This window comes from Ailuropoda melanoleuca, chromosome 10 (assembly GCF_002007445.2).
Source record: "Ailuropoda melanoleuca isolate Jingjing chromosome 10, ASM200744v2, whole genome shotgun sequence".
NCBI classification, from domain to species: domain Eukaryota; kingdom Metazoa; phylum Chordata; class Mammalia; order Carnivora; family Ursidae; genus Ailuropoda; species Ailuropoda melanoleuca.
The window spans coordinates 58726994-58744225 of record NC_048227.1 but is presented as its reverse complement, the minus strand read 5'-3'; the positions used below and the strand labels follow the sequence as shown (position 1 = coordinate 58744225).

Genomic DNA, 17232 nt, shown 5'->3' with positions numbered 1-17232 from the left:
AACAGTGTGATATCGATCTGAGAATAGACCAGGATGCCCAGAAACAGACCTACAAGTATATGGAATCTTGTGTTTGACTAAGCAGGCACTTAGAATCGGTGAGGGGAAAAATGGCCCTATTCAATAAAAGGTGCTGGGACAACTGACGATCCACATGGGAAAAAAATTAAATTGGATCCCTACATGCCACCAGATACAAAAACAAAATGAATGATTTTATAGTGCTTCAGAATGGGAGCAATAAGTACCCAGAATGAAGAGGCCGGACAGGAAAGTACCCTGCTGAAAAAATCAGATCTGGACTCCCATCCTCATCCTGGGGTCCATTACCAATTTGGTCTTCAGAAAATGTTCTGTTTTGTTAAACAACTACAGTGAAGTTTAAGAAAGGACCAGGTCTCTTGAGAAGAATAATTATGTAAAAACACTGGCAAAGAGCAATGAGAGAGGAAATATAAACGCATAATTTAAAGACAGGTCTGAAATTGAACATCTTGCTTTGCAGCAACCTGGATTCAGATGGTCCTCACGTCTGGAGTGAAGTGTAATAAACATGACGAGCGAATATGTGAGCCACAGTTCAGTCACACAACTGAAATAAAGTAGCCTTCTATTACAAATCAGGTTAGATCAGACTTTCTAAGCAACGCTCCCCTTTTTGAGTTATAATCCTCAAGTACGGTTTCCAACTATACCAGAAAGTTTATTCTGTTTTGTGACACAGTTCTTTATCTCCGATAAGCTACGAGGAATTTTTGTTTATTCTGTAAAAACCCTAGGATAACTCACAACTCACCAAAGAACTAAGGTGACTTACAATGGATGAGTTTAGAATCATATTAGGAATACAGAGGAAATGGGGTCATTCGTTTACATCATTTATTTTGAAATTGGGCCACGAGATATGCTTTTTCAGCTAGGGGAAGTAAAAAGCAAAAACAGGATTCCTTGCCAGTCACACACACACAAATATCAACGATAACCCAAAATTTAAGGCTTAGCATTTGTGTAAGGTTACTTTGTTTCCCAGTCCACCTACCTGAATATTCTGGCAATGTTGGTGCAGATGTCTTTGTCAGCCACGTACTGTCCCATCACCATGCAGAGCTGGGGAAGGGCACTGAGGCTCAGCATCTTACTCCTTGCTAGTGGCGAATCAACCAAGTTTCTCAGTGTAGCAGTCATCTAGGATAAAAGCGTGTTTGCGCCATTGTTTTTTAATTGGAAAATACAGTCACGCCAAGCTGTACCGCACAATTCATCCTTCATTAAATCAGTAGCAAAACCAAGTCCCTGTTAGATGTCTCCTACTAGACAACATGGGCTTAAGGACAAATAGCATGAAATGAAAAAGATAAATGAATACAAAGAAAGCCTACTTTGGTTCAAAGGTAAAGAATGAGAAATTCATGTCAATAAGCAATTAGTATACCAAAACCCTAGGGTTAAATAAATCATCATCTGGGTTTGTTAGCTGACCCTCATAAGACTGTCACTTCACCCTGTGACATGCCACATTAGTTCCACAGATTAGAAACCTCTCCTTCCATAGTTTTAAGAGTAGAGTCAAATAATGCAGTGGCCAAAGGATATTTGAGACTGTTCGTTCCATTCTTTTCCAAGAGGCAAGTATTGATTTCTTGCAAATTTGCCTTATTTTGTAAAAAATGTTCAGGAAAGATATCTTTGTCTAAAAGTGGAGAAGAGAATGGGACGCCTGGAAGGCTCAGTTGGTTAAGCATTTGCCTCTTGGTTTTGGCTCAGGTCATGATCTCAGAATCATGAGATTGAGCCCGTGTGGGGCTCCATGCTCAGCTCATTGGGGAGTCTGCTAGACAGTCTCCCCTGCTCTCTCTCTCTAAAATAAGTAAACAAATCTGTAAAAAAAATAAAAATAAAAAGTGGAGAAGAGAACAATTTCATAAATCCAATTTACTAAACGTAAAATTTAGTAAAACTAATGCCATCGTTCTCTAGTACTTTCGATACGCAGTGTGATCTTTCCTCATGGAACAGGACAAGACAGGCCCTTGGTGAAGAAGAGTCAGCTCAGGAGTTGGACACCTGGTCAAACCCCAGCCCACCACTCACTAGCTTTGGTTAGCAAGTGAACCTCCCAGGGAACATTTTTCTCATCGGTAAAGTGGGGATGGTGATAGCTGCCAAAAAGTTGTGAGGGTTCAACGAGATGAGATGCGTGAAAGGTCACCCCTATCACCTAACAGGAGCTCAAACATCTTGGCTCCCATCTCCGCGTTTGTTGTGGGACTTCGCACCCAAAACGCAGAACAGAGATCACTGGCCTTCGAGTCAAATGATGAAGATGCAAGTACCAAATTTCCTTCTAGTTCTGTGACTGAGGCACCCACTCATTGTTCAACTTCCCCACTTTCTCATGCGTGAAAAGCAGTTACCATCCCTGCTCACTGCCTGGGGTGGTTGTGTGTGTCAAATGGAAACATGGAACAATGTTTGTGTGCACTATGAATAAAGCATTATGTAAATATAAAGCTTCATTATAGCCATAGTTAATAAACTTTAAAAACAATTATTAAGATATGTATCTTTGATTAGTTTTCTTTTGTCACAACAGCAACAAAAATATAACTAACTACCTTGAAAGCAGAGAAAATAAAAATAATGCTTCAAGTAAATGTGTTCAAGTCTTTTGAAATCAATTTCAATTACACAGCAATTCCGTATAAATTATTCCCTGAAAGCTTCAGCATCCAAAACATCGGAAGGGGAGACTAAGCACTTGAGCATTGCACTTCACCGTGGAATCTGCAACATAGTCTCCGAAACTAAGGAATGGTTCTTTGTGAGGGCTAATACATCATTTTAGGCGTTCCAGGCTGTCACAACCATAAAATGGAAAATTCTCATCATCTGACCCTGGCTCTACCTGTTCTCCTTCTCTAGAGACAGCCCAGGCACTCAAGCGCTGCTGGATTCCATCAATCCAAGGGATGACTCACAAGCGTTCCCACTTGGGAGTCCAAAGAGCCCAGACGCCCGTGTGAATCCTGACTTGAAGTCAGGCAGCCGGAGGCTGTGGAATACACATTCTAACCATCACCGACAGAGAAACCCATCCTCTTCCCCGGTGCCCAAGCCTTCACGGATTGGGTACCTCGATCTACAGCTGTCCTCTTGCTCCCCACATCCAACCTCTGGCAAGGGACGCTGTCACCAAAAGGGATGGTAGTGTTCTTAGGAAGCTTTTATTTTCTTGCTTCGAACTCAGTTTGTTCCTTTCTCGTAACCATTTTTCTCATCTCATTAGAAAAAGTTAAAACAAGGGCGCCTGGGTGGCTCAGTTGGTGAAGCGCCTACCTTCGGCTTAGGTCGTGATCCCAGGGTCCTGGGATGGAGCCTTGCATCAGGCTCCCTGCTCAGTGGAGAGCCTGCTTCTCCCTCTGCCTCTGCCCCCTCCCCTGCTTGTGTTCTCTCTCTCAAATAAATAAATAAAATCTTAAAAAAAAAATAAAATAAAAACGAAGAAGAAGAAAAAGATGAGGACAAGGAGATGAAGGGACAAAGGAGCAGAAAAGGAAGACTTTCCCCTTTAAGAAGCCTCTGGCAAGAAAGTGCAGGGGATTAGCAGAGGCCTGGTGGTAAACCCAGCCTAAAGCCCTGAGGGCTGAGGGTCAGGGGGAGGTCACCAGGCAGAGGCAGCAGTGCAGGCTCCCCATTTTGAGGGGCTGGCAGAGAGCCGTGAATCTCAGTGCGGGGGTGGGGGTGCAGCTGACTGCCAAGCACAGACAAGGGGCTGTTTCTGGGAAAACTGTGTAAAGATCGGTGGGAGGAGAGTCTAGTTAAATACTGCGGTAACAGTAAAGGCGAATTTCTAGTCAACCCACTTAACTTTCAGCCTGGCTCCTGCTTTTAACAGAGATATATTTGCGGAAATCACTAATTCATTTTCCTGCCCTCCCCCCAGGAAAGCCCACCCATTGGGCCTGCCCCCAGAGCAGGAGTTCACCAAATTCCAAGTTTAAGCTTGCAGAAGTGTACCGGGCTCTTAACTTTCCATTCCAATTTATATTGTTCCTAACTCTGCTTAGTTATGTACTTTTCTGTTTTACTGTCTATAATCTTTTAAGCCATCTCAAATCCTCTAGGACAGAAAAAGAAGTGCAAGTTAGATGATTACATCGATGCCTGTTGAGCTTCCAGAGGGCTCACTGGAGCAGTTCCCACACGTCATCTCACCAAGAAAGAGCAAACAGGAAAACATGTTTCGATTCTTTTTCTTCCCATCTCCTGACGCACAACCGCATGGGGCAGCGAGGCAAGCAGGGGGAAGAAGAGAAAGGAGAAGAATATGGACTTGATCATCTACAAAGACAATTTATAAGAATTTAAGTGTCCTTGCTTCTTAGCAGTTGTTAGATGATGTCTGAGGCATCACCCTGCATTCTCGGTATAAGCCAAGAAAGAAATGTTCTGGTGTGATTCTGGTTACTCATCTTCTGAAAACGGACTGAGCTACACCCTACAACTTGATGGTGCTCATTTATTTCTGAAGCAACTTCTTCTCTCTGCGTCCCCAGATTCCTTGATCATAAGAGGTCCTGGGCCCCACCCTCAATTAGAATCTCCTAGCAAAATGCCTGATGAGTTTGGCAAAGCTGTCCTCTCTAGCGTTGAAAGTTCTCACTGTGTTGTCGACACCGGGAGACACATTGGAAAGGGAAAAATGATGTTGAGAAGTGATTAGATAATTCATAAAGTCTTTTATAATTTATAAACAGCATTTTAGTATAGCCAAATTAGAATTCAAAAGCATCTGGGTTTTTTTTTTTTTCAAATTGATTATAGGCATTTAGTTATCGATTTCCAATTACATTTTCAACTACTAATTGAAAAACCTTAGCAAACGCAAGAAATCATTGTCTTAAAATTGGAGGTCCTCCTGATTGATATCACGGGATTTAAGAATGATGACACAGGCCCAGCAGCTGGGGGCCCTGTTTCTGCAGCCTCTACTGCAGGGGGGTACATGCAGGGCGGGGTGGGCGCAACGTGGGGAAGGCTGGTTGGTTGACTTCAGCCTCCACACACTGCTCATTTCCAGAGTGGATGGCCCTCTCTCTTCCCTTTGCACTTTTCCTCCATCAGAATCCTCAGTCCCCAGGGATCCCACCAGCTTCTGCCCTAGAAGGCATTCAGCCACCAGAGCTGCCCCAGAGCACAAGGGCTTGGAGCTCACAGCCCACCACAGAACTCCTGTTTCAGTGCGTCAGAAGTTAAGCAGTCTTTTTTGGCTAGCCTGGGAACTTCGCCATCAATCACAATATTGTTCCTTGGAGAAACATTTTCCCAATTTCAAAAAGCCAGCTTTCAAAGAAACCTCTGGAACATAAGGCAATTAAAAACCACACCATTAATAGTCTGAAAGTTATTATGTTTCCTCTACCAAAATCAGCCTGAGGATTCAGTTTTATTTATTTTTATACATAGAACGTGATTATGGAAAGAATTTGAGCAGCTTACTTTATGGTTTATAAACTACCCTGTAAACTTGATCTCATTGGCTCCCTAAACCAGCCCCATGAGGCAGACAGGAAGGGTATTACCAGCCCCACTTTTCAGATGAGGAAACCGGGCTCAGAAAGTCCATCAGCCCCCAGGTAGGTGGGCATCCTAAGCTCCAGCTCCTTGCCTGTTGTCTCCCCCTCTGCACTTGGCTGTCTCTGAAAGCATTCACTTTATTTCTCAATCATCTGGGATATCCATAACCAAAATCCCTCGAGCTTTATCTCCACTTAACTGCCAACTGCAAAACGGTTCACTTCCCGCCAATGATGTGAAAGAATACACACGGCCGCCAGAGACCGCAAACAGTGTCAAGTGATTTAAGAACCAAAGCCACACCATTTTCCAACCTCAGCAAAACCATCTCCCTCTATTAATAAAAGCACATTCATATTCTGGATGTGTGCCCAAATGCAACCACATATATGCCAAAACCAGAGCCTCTGTGGTAACCAGAGGAGTTTCGGATTGTCTCATATATGGTTCATACAGTTCTGGCTGAGACAAGAGAAATCAATGACAAGATGCCACCGTACCCATGAAACCGCTAGCACCCCAAATGCCTAAGCATTTTATTGGAGTTCAGATTGATGCATATGAAAGTAATATTAATTCATATCCTTGATAATGCTTGGTGCCTGGCTATGGAGCCCATTTGGCACATTCCTACCGTGGGCGTCCTCCTTCAGCAGGGAAATGGTTCTGTCCTCCTCAAAACCCCAGGGCCCTATTCTGAGACTCTATTTAACACTTGCTTGTGTTCGCTACTCTCCAGTTACTGCCTCTATGTCAGCTGCCTAGGTAAAATAAGCAGGTAGCTGACTCGGCTAGTGGGGGCTAGTCCCCGTGTCAGCAGACCTGAAATTCCGAATGTCATATAAACTACGTAGTAGGTCAATGCAGTAAAATGAGGAAAATGAGTCTGAGAAAGATAATGCAATACCAAGAGCTACCAAGTAATAACTCCGATTTTCCCTGATTACATGTTAAAGTTAGTGACATTTCTTTATTGCCACAACTAATATGTCTACAACGAAGAGATGTGGCTGAGCAGATAGGACAGCAATTAAGAAGCCAATGTCTCTCCCCGTAAACGATAGGCACAGGAGTATCTATTTCCCACGCTTGATGTTGCTTGTGAAGAGCTATTCTTCAGCATGATCCTCCTGGCCACTCTCCGTCCCTCACTTCCTGCCTGGGCAGCACAAGGTGCTCCCCTCTGCTCCTCCTGGGCAGGTGCCGCTTGTGATGAGGTGAGCAGGTCTAAGGCAGGGGTTCAGGATCAGAATGCCTGCCTGCCTCAGCTATAAAGTACAGCTTTCAACCATGGTGATCATCTTCTCCCCCTCCCCATCGGCCTTAGTTTTGCTCTTATTTCCGGGCTCAAAACCCAAGGCATTACATTACATGTCTGGAGTCTCCGAGCCTCCCCAAGTCTTTAGATATGCCATCCTTGGAGAGTCTGAGGTGAACACAGGTTACCTGTTCATAGGTCCTTCCCAAGAAAGGGAGGGGAAGTGGAGAGGAAGGGCCGGAGCTCTGCCTACCTACTCTCTCATGCCAGTTGGGTGAGTGAGTTACTAGTTATAGCACTGCTATTCCTCATAGAAAAGAAGCCTCCTAAGTAGTGAATAGTGGTCCCCTTCCCACTAACAAATACATCACTACAGAATTAGCAAGCCTAATAACCAATACCAAAGATTGTGACCCAAAAAGTTGCGTCCCATCTCCAAAGCAATATACTGTAAGCAACATGAGCCAGAACCAGTACTCTAATTGTACAATTTGCTGGTTTCAATAATGTCTGTAGTTATGTAAGATGTCACCATTGGGAGAAGCTGGATGATGGGGACACAGGACCTCTCTGTGCTATTCTTGCAACATCTTGTGAACCTATACTTAGTTCAAAATAAAAGTTAAAAAAGAAAAGCCAGACATAAAAAAGCACACATACTGTATGTTCCATTTATATTAAATTCTAGAACAGGCAGAGTTTATCTATGGTGAAAGGGATCAGAAAAATGGCTCCCTTTGTGAGGTAAGAAAGTGGGAATTAACTGGAAAGAGGTAGGGGGAAATTTCTGAGGTGATAGAAATTTTCTGGCTGTATGCTTTTATCAAAACTCATCTAACATGTAAGATCTGAGCATTTCACTGTATTAGAAATTATATGCAATTAAAACAATAAGAAAATAAATGACCTCATTTGCTGCTTCCTAGTCAAACAAAACCTTCAAAAAAGATGCTTTAAAAATATTTTTTCTAAAACAATAAAAATAAAAAAATAAAAAATTTTTTTCTGTTTATTTTTTAAAAGATTTTATTTATTTTTTTTTGAAAGAGAGAAACAGAGAGAGAGAGAGAGAGAGCATGAGCAGGGTGAGGGGCAGAGGGAGAAGTGGACTCCCTGCTGAGCAGGGAGCCCAATGTTATGCTCAATCCTGGGACTCCAGGATCATGACCTGAGCTGAAGGCAGACACTTAACCAACTGAGCTACCCAGGCACCCCTATTTTTTTGTTTAATTATCAAATCCCCAATAAAATTATAAGAATTTAAGAAATATTAAAAAATAATTTAAGAAATACAACCATGGGAATATTTGCTCTCATAGGTATGCAATTCATTTCCTCCAATAATCAGAGCAAGGTTTCATTGGGTGGAAGTTATTGCTTTGGTTCGAATTTTATGGTCTGTGAGGTAGGCTTCCCATAGGCAAGGGTAAGCCAGAGAAAGGGAGTTAACATCCTTTCCTACTTAAGTATGCATACTCATAATAATTAACTACCTAAATACATATTAATCTCTACATTTTAAAACTATAAAATATAACTAAAGCAAGATTTAAAGGACCCCAACCACGTTGGTACAGTCGTTAATTACTAACATAACGTAACTTACTGCTTCATTGAATCCCCAGACCTCAGTCAAAGGCATCTCTTAAATCCCCCAGATCCTTGAAGCAGGGAATAGTTGGCTCTGACACTTGGGCTCCATTAAGTACCCAGAATCCCATGCTGCTGATATAACACCCCCTTCCAATTTTAGTTTCTATTCAGCATGGTTCCCCACATAGCTTCTCAAAGACAGAAAAATGAAAAAGATCCAAGATTTGAAATCCACCTCTAACTCTGCCATCTTAATTTCTTGTGATTAATTTTTTTTCTCAGCAGAAGAAATGGCTCTTTGAAGCTTCAGGTTTTGGTAATTCTGACCTTACTTTGTTTAATAAATTTCTGCTGAGTGCCAACGATGTACCAGCTATGTGTCATGTCCTATTCTATAGTGTTTTCATAGATCGGCTAATTTTCCCAATGACCCATTAAGATGGCCCTTTATTTTTTTTAAGAGGTTTTATGGATTTATTTATTTATGAGGGAGAGAGAGAGAACATGCACAAGCCAGGGGAAGGGCACAGGGAGAGGGAGAGAATCTCAAGCTGACTCCAAACTGAGCACAGAACCCAACTTGGGGCTCCATCTTGTGACCTTGAGATCATGATCTGAGCTGAAACCAATCAGCTCAACGGACGGAGCCACCCAAGCGCCCCTAAGCTGGTCCTTTAAAGATGAGGAAAGGAAGGCTCAGAGACTGAGAAGCACTGCTGGGGTCAGAGCTGAAAGGCCAGCTCAGGCTTTTGCCTTCTTCACTAGAGAGCCCTGTCCCAGCACCGAATACAAAGCCAAATGGACCATCAGGCTCTTGCAGATGTGGTAGGGGAAGAGCCAGAACAGAATACAGTGCTGAACTCAGATCGGTCAAAGCAGGGAGTTTACTCTGGGCCTTGGAAATGCTTTTTAAAAATCAACTATATCAAAACACCTTTTAATTAAAAAATACAGAGATAAAAAAAACTCATGCAAGCTTCAAAGAGAGCATGGACTGCTAGCAACATGATTCCATCCCGCCCGCCTACTCAAACTTCTCCGTACAAAGGAGCACAAGTCCTCTTCCCGTGGGCGCTCACCACAGCATTTACCAAAGCTGACCAACCCAATCCATGCTTCTAAGATCTCTACTCTCCTGTATGTTGATCTTTCTTAGTTTTCCGGCCGCTTTTTTTTTTTTTTCCCATTTAACAAATTTGGCCATTTTATAGAAACTGTTCTCAGCCCTCCTCTATAATCTTTCTATACTCTCTCCTTCAGTAACTTCCTCGTCTTTCTTCACTTCAGCTATCACCTCCATGCAGATGACCCTAATTCTGTTTTCTTAGCTTTCCTTTTTCTGTTAAATAGCCCACTTGGCTATTCTGCTGGTACCTTAAAGTTTTCAGTGAAGACTAGTAATTTCCTACTCTCACCAGATCAGTTCCTTGTAGAACTCTCTAATTTCTCATGGTAATAGTATCATTTTCTGAACCATCCAGGCTCATAATGTTTAATTCACCTAACCTAGTGTTAATTCACTTTCCTTTTCCCCAAACTCAAGTCACGGTGAAGGAATGGAGTGGGGAGTGACAAGGGCCAGGAGGACTGACATTACTGAGAAATTTCCTCTTAGAAAACGGAAGCAGATGACACGGGAGATGTACTGAGCAAAGGAGGGGGAAAGATTAGGATTTGAGGGGCCCTCTGGGGTGACACTTGCAGACCTCGAGAAGTGAGCCCGGCATGAGAGGTGGGGAGGGAAGCAAACCATGGGATCCTGGTGCTGCAAAACAGTCTAACTTCAAAAACATATCTGAAGCAGGTAAAGAATATACTTCTCTATGGATTGAACTCAAAATCAAATGAGTCAGGCTGTAAAGAAGAAAGGTTGGAAATACAAAGGAATAAAAAAGAGGAATGTTCAAGACGATCTGGGTTTCAACGGTTACATTATATACCTATAAATTACCTAACTACACATGGGATGCCTTGAGATTTTCTTCAATGACAGCAAAGCAGCTTTCTGCACCCTGTTCTCGAAACACAGGGGAGAGAACCAGGGGAATCAGGGCTTGGTTGTGATGATGGCTTACACAGAAGGCTCTTCTCCATTCCCCAGGAAGGAGGCACGAAGGAAACCACAACAGACTTTTCTGATGGAGTCGACTCCAGCAGTTTTCCTGTGTTAAGCCTTCCCATATGTTAGCCTTAGAAGTCAGAGATGGACCCTAACACCTCCTGATAATCCATTCCAGATTGACACTGACAAATCCCTACTTCTTCGGTCACCTCGTTGGGTGATGCAATGAACTACTGGCATGGAGGGGGCCTTGACTTTTCCCTGGCCTTTCTCTTTTTCCAAGTTCTAGGGAGCTCTCCTGAAGTTCTAGGATTCTAGAATTCAGTAAATGTGCACCGTTAAACTTTCTTTACTCCTGCAATGTTACAGACCAAGTCATATCTCCAGGCTGGGAGTATTAATACTTCCACTCGGTGCACAGGTGGTGGCCCTCAGATCCTCGGAGCAGCAACGCTCATCCTCTTAAAATGTTGTTAAGCATCTGATTGGCAGAACTGAAGGTGGCACTGCATGTGCAGAAATGTCGCAATTTTGTAGAAGAATAAGGCTTCAGAAAACTATTATCTGGACACAGGAAGCTCCAAAAAGTAGGCCCCTACTGGCAGCTGTCTTGTCCTTCACTATCTTCCCCACCACCCAGAACACACCTGGCACAGAGCAGCCCCTCCGACAACACCGTGAAATCAATGGCTCTTGATTTCGGCCCCACAGTGATAAACAGAAACATACATGGATATGTCTATATATATAAGAAACACCATAAAGAAAAACTTCAAAATCTCAACACTTCAGTACTTTTCCTGCAAGGAGCGTTAGCCCAGATGCTGTGGAGGATCTTTTCTCCCACACCCATTCCTGGATCTCATTCCTTTCGCTCTATTACAGTCCTCCTCCAAGCTAATAACCGTAGCAACACCACCTGGCGGGGTGCAAGGATGTCAGCGAAGGAAAAGGGCATCTAACCTAGTGAGTCAGTTTGCACCTAAGGATGTTGAATGGGGGGGAAGGGAAGGAAGGGAGGAACGCAGGGAGTAGGACCGTACTTACTGCTATACCAGAGGTCCTAGTTCTGCACTGGGTATATTTTGGGTCACAATAGTAATGTTCCTTTATACCAACTGACCTTACTTCTATATGTTATATATTTTATTGTAAATATATAAATAGATATAAATATAAAAATAAATAAATATATAAGTAAATTTGTATATATTTTAATTATATATGTATTTTATTATATATTGTAATATATTATATTATATATGTTTTTATATATGTATATAAATGGGTTGGAAAGAGATTTTTTAATCAGACAAGAATTTAGAATCTGTTGCATAAAAATTAAAAAGAGTGAACACCCCGATAGGAAAACAGTTCAGAATTTGAGGTATATCCTTACCACGGAATATTATGCAGTCATAAAAAGATGTAAAATAAATCTACAAGGGGTTCTTACTATGTATTGTTACATGAGAACACAGAAGGGCATAGAATATCCCATCTTTGAAAACCTATGATTGCATTAAAACGTGCTGAGCACATCAGTGTTTAACGATGTTGGCTACCTGGTTGGAACAGGAGAAATGAGGATGGAAGAGAGTAATGGAAAATAAGCAAAAACAACTATTAAAAATGAGACAGACTGTGATAAAAAGCAAGAATTATATAAAATTATGCATGTGTAAGTATATATTTGCATGAAAAGGCAATGGAAGAATGGTTACTAAAATGTTAGAGGTGTGCTATCTCAAGGTAAAAATATTTCAGGTGAGTTTACATTCTTCCTTATACTTTTTTGCATTTTAATAAGGAAATATAATAATTATATAACCAAAATAATGATTTTCATTCAGGAAAAATTTTGAATAACTCACTAACACTGGCAGCATGAAAATAAGGTTTCTAAGTCTTCCTAGACAAAAGATGGCACATGCAGTAGAATTTTGAATCACTCACAACTAAAAGGGGTTTTCACAATCTTTTTTCAAAATGGAGACAGACCGCAAAGTCCAAAATTAATGATCATCATAAACACTTTAAGCATCTTTAAGGCAGGGTTTAAATCTAATTTTTAACACACTTTCCCAAAGGCCCCAAGCACTCTGAGTGCTCAATCAATCCTCATTAATTGACAAGCACATTTCAAATCTCATGAATTATTACATCAAAAATGCTATTATCTGATATACAAATGCTATTAAAAAGTAAAATCTCATCTAAAAATGAATATGAGAGCTGAAGCAGCTCCAGTGAAAATAATTTAACTATGAAATTTAATCTGCCACAAAAGAAATAATAAAACTGACACGTAACGAATTTTTTTCATCTTGCATCTGGTCCTATTAAATGTATCTAGTTTTGCTACCTTCATTCCTGTAGTCTCAGGCCTGAAGGTCATCCACACACCCCGCAACAATTGTCCACTCAATATCATTAACTTTCGCTTTTTATGGCAGATGCAAGATTCATGACATTAGCTACCCGTCCTCATGAACAATATCCAGTCTTTGAAACTCGAAAGATTAAAACTCTGCCTGTTAAAATTCTGATTATAGAATGCAATTGTTTTGCAGAGAGATGCTACCGTTTTATTCTCCTAGGCCTGCTTTCCCTGCCGAGTAGCAGAAATGGAGGTCAAAGCTGTGTAGAGAGATGCTGCATGAATAGTCACGGACCAGCCTTTCCAGGGGAAATGGATACACACTGGCTGTGTGTGGGGCAGTGGCTGCTTCTCTTGATCCCCAATGCCAGGTATCCCCACCTGGCTGTAGATAACAGCCCTCTTGCTACCTGTTAACACCCACCTGGCAGGTAACTGGTACTGGGGAACGTGAAAACTAATTTTACACATATAACCTTTTCAAGTACAATACTTACTTGGACAAGTAAGTGGCCTGAGTTAGGCAAACAGGTACCACATTTCTTGGTGTTCTCATTTATTTGCTTTATCAAGTTCATCAGTATTTCCACAGCATCTTTACTGATCATTTCATCGAGAAATCGTGGATTTCCAGAAATGAATTTGATAGCCCCCATACAGTATAGAAAAGCTTCAAGGTTAGTTTGCAGATCTTCGCTTCTCAGGACCCCCAGTAATGATTCTGTCAAAAAGATGAGTTATTACAAATGTGTAACAACTGAAGAGAGACATTTTAAAGCACTTGTATGTGAACATCAAATACAATTTGTAAAATGTTAGTACTGCATTCAAATGCTTGTTAAGTGTTACTCATGTGGTATAAAGAGGTAAGCTTATTTGTAGCTAAGACAAATCTCTGTAATAATAATGACAGTAAAAGGATGGGATTATTAATATATAAATAAGAACATGTTCTTTTAATTAAAATGCCATTTCTTGACTCTTAACTAATATTCACCGACATTTATTTTTAGTTACAAAAATGTTGAGTTATAGAATAATTGATAGTTGAGACAATTTAAGAGTTAAATTTCAACAAACTTTTGAGAGTATACTGGTTGCTGTATAGACAACCAGGGTCTTTTAAGAAATCTCAATCACCACAGAAAGGGATACTTTAAAGATAACATCCACTGTTTCCAGAGACAACTCAAGAACGTCCATCTGAATAGCATATAACTACTAGATTTTAGGGGTAACCCAGGCAATTCTGATAAGGTTAATTATGCCTCTTTCACATGTAATTTTATTAATGTCAGTGTGATCATTTGTCAGAATCTTTCTTTGTCCCTGACTGCTGGGGCCGGAAAAAAAAGAAATCATTTATCCTAGGTCACAATAAAAGAACTCGGGGCGTTGTCCATGTTGTGGCCTTGCCTTAGATCAGCAATGCAAATTCATAAAAGATTTCTATAAAGGTAACTAAGCATCTTAATTATTTAAGGGTGTATCAAGACTTAAACGGTATTAGCTAGGAAGGTAGAGTGTAATCAAATTTCTCTACATACATATCTGAAACACATTTGACACACTTTGATGTCAAATGTCTACATCAGCTGTCTTCCAGTTTGTCTTCCAAGTTTGAGTCATTCCTACTACATCAAAAGCCCCAAAATTTCAATTATGTCAAATACCATTAAATGTATTTTGTCTGATAATCAATCCGAGACCAGGAAATGAATTTTTAAGTAGGGAACGCTTGATAAAGTCACATGATGTTACTACAGGCATTTAAAACAAACAGCCAGCTATCCTGCTCAGCTCCAAAGGACACGTTAAACAGAACGTGGAAAACACAGAGAAGGACAGAGCAAAGCTAGGCATCACATAACTTCTGGATATGACGAGAAAATAAAATATTCTAGCTACCATTAATGATAACTTTGCTCCCCTAACTTCTCACTCATACTCAAGGGCAACATTTGCTCAGTGGTAGCACTGAATGATACTCACCCAGAATGCTGTCATTTTCAATCAGAGAGTCATTCTTCTCACTCCTGCTAATTTTAAATATAAGTTTGCAGACATTAAGAAGATTCTTTCTACTCACTTTAAGCTGCCGAGAAAGAAAGCACGTTTTTATTGCAGAGGGAAAGAAAGATGCACCATCGTTTTTTAACACAAACATCTATTTTAAAAGTGCTGCAAGGGTATTTTTAAAACACAAAGAACAATTCTAAGGTTAGGCTCCATATTTGCCAACTACAGTATTTCATTAACCTACTTATTGTAAATACAGTATAAATATCTTTAGGGTACGCACACTTCACTGACAAGAATTTATTTCTTACTTCATAGAGTCTCAGCCTTATATGTGAGATTATTAGTGACTTTTTAAAGAGGATATGAGAATAAAGAGGGGAGGGTGTTGGTAAGTTTCATTAAATGGAGTAATTGCTTTAACACAGAACAGTAAAGGAAGACGGATACCAAAATTTCAGATTAGACTAACTTGGAAAAGAACACTTAGTGGGCGTGGAGGAAAGAAAAGAAAGGGGAAAGGTATGATTCTCTTTATTATTTGTATAAAAGAAAGCAAAAAAGGAATAATTTTTTATTAGATAATACATATATATTTATTTTTCAGGCTATATCTGGAATGCTTTGAGATAATAGCAAATAATGTTCAAAATTTTAAATTACCTTCTAAATCATACAAAAATACTTAAGTAAATTAAACATAGGGGCAATAAGGAAGTATACTTTAAAAAAAAAGCACAGTAGAGGGGGACTAACTTCATCAAATAGTTCAATTCACTATGTATTTATCTAAAGTAGTAAAAATTAAAAATATCCTAAGTGTCCAATATTAGGGGATAATTTAATAATAAACTATAGAACAATACCATTCATATCAAGCAGTCACAGAAAGTGTAACTGTGAATACCATTTTTTTAATAAAAGATGGTAAGATGGGAATATTATATGCTCTCATTGCAAGAAGGTAAAATATGTAAGATGGGAATATTATATGCCCTCATTGCAAGAAGGCAAAATATGTTTGTAGGAACGAGGTCATCTGAACAAATAATATATATCTGTGTGAAAATCATGGCTTATGGGTCATTATTTTATCATTAAAAAGCATCTTTAAAATTATTTTCAATATTGTTTATTAATGTCTTCCCAGTTAATTAAAAAAAAAAGATAATGGAATTTGTCAGACATGTTTTTAAAGATTTATTCTGTGTTTGATCCACAAATATTAATGAGCTCCCGCGGTGTCCCAGGCACAGTGCTGTTCACTGTAGGAGACGTGAGGAGGCACACGGTCAGCCCGGGCCCCGGGGGGCAGAGGGAGGGGTGCATTATCCACAGACAGAGCGGTTTCCATCCGCCTCCCTGCGCTGGGCCCTCCACAGGTTATCTCAGGGCAATCTTGCAAATAAGGCGTTATTTCCATTTTGCACCTGGGGAGTCTCGGTGAGTATTAGAAATGCAGACTCTCAGGCCCCAGCCAGCTCTGCCGAATGAGAATCTGCATTTTAACAAACTCCCTAGAGACCTGGTGCTCCTGCAAGTCGGAGAGGCTCTGTTGTGGAAGCATCAGAAACTGTGACATGTAGCAGGATGGTGATTCCTCCTGTTCTCAGGAGGAAAAAAGGAAATGGAAATTAGAAGAAAAAAATGGAATGCTTAGGTGCTTAAAATTTTTTTTCAAAAACCCAGAAGATAAGTCGACTAAAGAAAATAGAAATAAAATCTAAAGGCAATCTATGCTGTCCTTAATACTTGGGAATATATTTTAGTCAGTGAATTATCTTCCGCTGCACTGTGAGCCCGTGTGTGTGTGTGTGTGTGTGTGTGTGTGTGTGTGTGTGTGTGTGTGTGATACGTAGCATGGGCTATGTACTTAACAAACCATGTTGAATGAATGAATGACTACAACTAACCTTGCCCCCACCCAAGTCTTCTATTTTTAGTGAAAAGTGACGAAAGGAAAATGACAACTCGTGTCAGGTGTCAGGGTTTTCATTAAAGATCAAACAAACAAAAACCCAACAATTTCCAAGCTTGTTATAAGGTCAGTTCACATTCAAAGCACATTCCTATACCTTCTCTTTGGGTAACTGTAAGATTATGACTTTGAGACATGAAAATATAATAAAATATTAAATCATATGCGAGGAACATAAACAACCTTACACAGAACAGCTCTTCCCCCCACCCTGACCGTCCCCTGCACTGTGCTTCCCATTCTGCTCGCCCCCACCCCATTCTCTCCGTTTTCCCAGGCTCTCCTGCTACAGCTACAGCTGGAAAGGCAGGGGCAAGTTTTTTCACTTGTATTCCCAGTGTCGAGTCCCTGGCACGGAGGAAGTT

General features: G+C 40.6%; 1 protein-coding gene across 3 annotated transcripts in view; it reads right to left on the bottom strand.

Annotated features, from left to right (window-relative positions):
• The window catches only part of ARMC2 (armadillo repeat containing 2), a 100369-nt gene that overhangs the window by 33826 nt on the left and 49311 nt on the right, over window positions 1-17232 (bottom strand). For all 3 annotated transcript variants that reach the window (XM_034668953.1, XM_034668954.1, XM_034668955.1), the window contains 3 exons: window positions 14863-14965; window positions 13368-13591; window positions 1040-1185 (listed from right to left, as the gene is read on the bottom strand). In XM_034668953.1, the coding sequence (XP_034524844.1) occupies window positions 1040-1185; window positions 13368-13591; window positions 14863-14965 (473 nt within the window). The remainder of the gene's footprint in view (window positions 1-1039; window positions 1186-13367; window positions 13592-14862; window positions 14966-17232) is intronic.